A 4941-nucleotide genomic window follows, 5' to 3' on the forward strand; every position below is an offset into this window, starting at 1 on the left:
GGGAGGGAGGGAAAGAAAGAAAGAAAGTTTCTCGAAAACAAACCATGAATTGGAAGTTATAGGCAGTATGTGAGTATTTGTGAAGAAGCCACCACTAGATGTAGATAAGGCTGTACTTCACACTCTGCAATGATAACACAAAGACTTCTGACGCATTATCTTTAGTCTATATAACAATTGGGAAATTGGTGTCTACCTTGAATGCTCTATCCAGTTAAGCTTTTTACAGTTGTGGATAATCCAGCTATGTATAAGTAACCCTGCAATTCTACATTCTCTATATTTATATTTACTAGAAATAGGCACTGTGGACTCTGAAATGCTTGTCTAGTGGGAGAAAGTATGGCTTGGAATACTTTGATCACTAAAATAAATAAGTGATCCCTTGATTTCTTCACTAAACCTACCAGTGTTAGTATACTTCTATAGTGATAACAGTTCAGTTATTATGACAAAGGAAAACTAAATACTAGCTTTAGCAATAGAGCAGGAAGATGCCATGCAGTAGCACAAAAATAAAGGCAATGAAAGTTCAAGAACTGAAATGAGTACATTGAAGATTCTGCACTCTCTGGTGCTTGTTACTTTCTGATAATAAGCTTGATGTTTAAAAGGGGATTCATGGACTCTTTCAGGTCACCTTAGCAATAAGTGCATTACCTTAAAATGGAATGAAAGAAAAATGGCTCCTCCCTAAGACTCTCAATTTACCATCTTGGAATAGTTTGTCACTTGGGACACCAGATCAAAATCCAGAATACTGAAGGAATATGGCATGATGACAGATATGTTTTATAATACAAAGTGAAGGTTGGTGGATTTTATTCTGGGGAAGCAAAGTAGTCAATTAAAAATACTTCATATTGGCATCTGTAAAAAAAAAAAGGTCACAAAGACCTTGATTGCTATAGAAACTTCATATGAAGTAAATGTGTTTTGTGGGGCTACTGTTATGGCCTGCTTGTTTTTTTTTTTCTTTTTTTTTCGGCTGTGCTAAGGGAGAAAAGTGGTTATTTGCAAACCTTTCTTTTCATTTGTTATTGTAAGCAAAGTCTATAGTTTCAACCATTATCTGTCTGTCCTTTACTATGTACTTTGCATTTTAAATATATCCTTGAGTTCCTATAAGTTGCATATAAGCAAAGTCCATTTATATGCATGCATTTATTTATTGAGCACAAGTATATATTCTAAGGGGTTTAGAAAGATTTTACAGACTGAAAACAACTTCCCTTGTCATCAAAAAGCTTAAGATTTACTAGAAAATATCACAGTATTAATATAAATCATATTTCTCAATTAGTAGATTTTATCTAAAATTAAAATTTCAAAAGAAGTTTCCATTACTTTGAAGCTCATATCAATGCTGATTCTCAGCTTACTTATATATTTTACTAATAGTTTCAGAAATTAGGGAAAATCTTATGTTTATATTGTACATACCACTAAGACAGTAAGCTGAGTTTAAGTAAAATTATATTTTAATATGCTTTTCTTGTGCTTGGCTTGGCTTTGCTGTAAGTGTGTGTGTGTCTGTGTGTGTGTGTGTGTGCGTGCGCACTTATTGTTGCTATGTTCTAAGACTACCTTGTGACAGGTCAGATATTAAACTAGTCTCAAAACTTTTTACCAAAACATCCAATAAACTTGAAAATATTTTAATATTCATATTACATTTTTAAATCTAAAAATTTATAATTTGAAAAATGTGCTTTATGATGTTTATATAAACTTTATATCTTAATCATGTCAACCTCTGTAACATAACTTTTAACAATAAAAAGCCTATCAAATCATAAGAAAAATCTGTCAACCTTCCAATTAATACATAGAGTTTAATTAATTAATTTTTTTACCCAAAATCTGGTCATTTATGCTAGAAACAATTGTATAAGCATTATTTTGTTACCCTATGTTTAGAAATTATTTTATTACCACTGTAATTATCTTAATTGGCCTCACGGTTTCATAGCAGCAATTTGTGATGGAAGGTATCAACTCTCCCGGAAGCGTTTTTGCATTTCCCCTCTTTCAGGCTAGCTTTCAGTAGCAACTTTCAACTCTTTGAGGATATTTCACACTGAAATAGTATTTGGTATTTTCACTGAAATAGTATTCGTAGATTGGATGTCCTTTGTGTTTTTGTTTTCTGTCTTTACTCTCAGGTTGGATGTTTTCAAAACTGACATGAATAACCTGATCCTAGCATTGTCAATATAACATCAGTAGAAAATTAAGCATCAACTATAAAATTATCTTGTTTGGTGAGATTATTTAAACTTTCAAACACCTGTTTTTTTGTGTGTTTGTTTTCTCTCTGTGTCATTTATAATTTTGGAATTATTCATATTTTTCTTCTCATGTTGTTACACATGCTAAGACTACAGTCTTTTCCAAAATATTACATTTATCTTATTCAGAAATATAATATGTTGGCACAATATAGGTATGACAGGTAAAACCTTTACATCAGTAGCTGGAAATGGAGATAAGTCCCTGACTGGTAATGAGCTAGCACCTTTGTGGGAAGTATAGGGTCAGCATCAGCAATCTACTTGTACCTCAGGAATGAAATGTGGAAAAATAAAGGCACGTCTTATTAAACATAGCAGGCTCGTTCCTGGTAAATTGTTATTACAGGAAGCAATGAGTGAAATAGGTAAAATATAGGCTGCATAACCTAGAGAATACACTTCCAGGCAAAGAGAAACAGCTACTACTCAGCTCATTGTTATCAGATCCTCCTGATTTACAAAAGAAGGCAGAAACCAGGGTTTTATGTAAAATCTCTCAATATTTAAAAATTTGACAACTAATTCAGGTAAATTTAAAACCCTATGGAAAATAAAGCAAACACATAAATGAGGTTTGCCAATTTGGAAACCTCCTCTAGACAAGTGCTTTTTGCCCCTTTTATTTCTGAGACAAAATTGAGGAAAAGAGACGTAAACATGCTACTCAATCTATTAACATCTGAGTTTTAGGCACAGACAAGAACACAAGTCAGAGAGTGTGTTCAGGAGAGTGACTTAGACATAGGCTGTCTTTTCTCTCTTCTGTATCTCATCGAACTCCCTCTTGGCTCACTGCCTTCTCACTGGAGCTCCCCTCTCATTGGAGCACTCATTGATACTCCCTGGACTTGATAATACTTAAATATATTACACGCCTCCCAAAGAATTTCTTTCTGCTATCCTTTAGACTTGACAATGGCTTTTGATTTACAAAACCATTACAAAGGTCATCATTGACAGGAATAACAAAGCATTCTCATATATCAGTTGCACATTATCTCCCATGTATATCATCTCCTTACAAACAACTGAAGGAGGAAGATATTATTATATTATCCCCAATTCATAGAATAAAAAACTGAAATCTAAGGGAAAAGAATACACTTGATATCACCAGAGTATAAGTGACTGGGCAAAAGCAGGAAGCCACATCTTCTGGCTGGAAATCCAGTGCCTCTCTTCTGCGCCTTTACAAAGGAATACACAAAGGAAGAGGGGCAGTAACCTGAGTTACTCAACATTAAACCTTGTTTTCCAGAATCATATGCTTTGTCTTTCAAACCTCTCAATAGTCAATATCTTACCACTGGACTCCTTCAAGCTTATTTAAATTTTCTTTTAAAGTGACTCCAAGAACATAAAAAATAAATAATGAGTGAGGCGGTTAACATCTGTGACTGTTTAGAAGAAAGACTGGCCCTGTAGTTTGCAACCATTAGAAACAATTACAGCTTCTCTTTGGCAGGGCAAAGAGAAATTCATTAAATTACTGCTTTGCAAAAGATTCGCAATAGCTTCCAATAGGGCCTAATGCCCATATTTAGAAAAAAAAAAAAAAAGACAATTTTGAGCCTCTAAAAGTACCTATGTAAGCAATCCTATAACCAAACTTGTGATAATAAACATATGCTAGTTGCTATACACACAACTCACACACCCACACCCACACCCACTCCCCCACACACACATACACATACATAGGCACAAAATAAGCCCTTTGACTCGTAATTGATGACATAATTAAATTCAATATTAAATTGAAAGGCTATTTTTTATGCCAAACTCAATCTGTAAAAGGTGAACTTCTTTACCCATATCTTGGGTCCAAAGCAATGGCCCTTGGGTGTTCCATGGCTCCTGCTATTAGTGTAGTTCTTAGGGAGCCATCTAGTTTGGCCACTTCAATTTGGTCCAGATTACTGTCTATCCAGTATATGTTTCCTGCTATCCAGTCGACTGTCAGGCCTTCTGGAGTAGCCAGGCCATGCTCCACAACCACTTCAATGGCACTGACACCTACAAAAGAAGGGAAATCAACATGTGCATCCATTCAAGGAATGTGTTAAGCACAAAGGAAAAGGCCTCCCTGTTATCAGCAGTACAAATTATTTCAATGTAATTTCAACTTTGAGAGAATGCAAATGTGATATTTACCACAGACGAAACCAAGTAGTCTCAAATTAAGCATTACCGATCTTCCTTACCAGAAATCTCGAATCTAGTAAGTCCTTTCAGTATCAGTGGAATACAATTTTTAAATAGCTCTGAGGCTAATAACAACATTCAGATTGCAAAAAAGTTATTTCTTGTTTTTGACTTTTTAATACAGAGCAAGGGATTTTGGAAACAATAATGTTACTCTGGGGCCGGGCGCGGTGGCTCAAGCCTGTAATCCCAGCACTTTGGGAGGCCGAGGCGGGTGGATCACAAGGTCAAGAGATCGAGACCATTCTGGTCAACATGGTGAAACCCCGTCTCTACTAAAAATACAAAAAATTAGCTGGGCATGGTGGCGCGAGCCTGTAATCCCAGCGACTCAGGAGGCTGAGGCAGGAGAATTGCCTGAACCCAGGAGGCGGAGGTTGCAGTGAGCCGAGATCGCGCCATTGCACTCCAGCCTGGGTAACATGAGTGAAACTCCGTCTCA

General features: G+C 35.8%; 1 protein-coding gene across 2 annotated transcripts in view; it reads right to left on the reverse strand.

Annotated features, from left to right (window-relative positions):
* LRP1B (LDL receptor related protein 1B) overlaps positions 1–4941 on the reverse strand; it is a 1894725-nt gene that overhangs the window by 634195 nt on the left and 1255589 nt on the right. For both annotated transcript variants that reach the window (XM_032286208.1, XM_032286207.1), the window contains exon 25: positions 4106–4310. In XM_032286208.1, coding sequence (XP_032142099.1) covers positions 4106–4310 — 205 coding nt within the window. The remainder of the gene's footprint in view (positions 1–4105; positions 4311–4941) is intronic.

This window comes from Sapajus apella, unplaced genomic scaffold (assembly GCF_009761245.1).
Source record: "Sapajus apella isolate SASKATOON/1434 unplaced genomic scaffold, GSC_monkey_1.0 scaffold18, whole genome shotgun sequence".
Taxonomy (NCBI): Eukaryota; Metazoa; Chordata; class Mammalia; order Primates; family Cebidae; genus Sapajus; species Sapajus apella.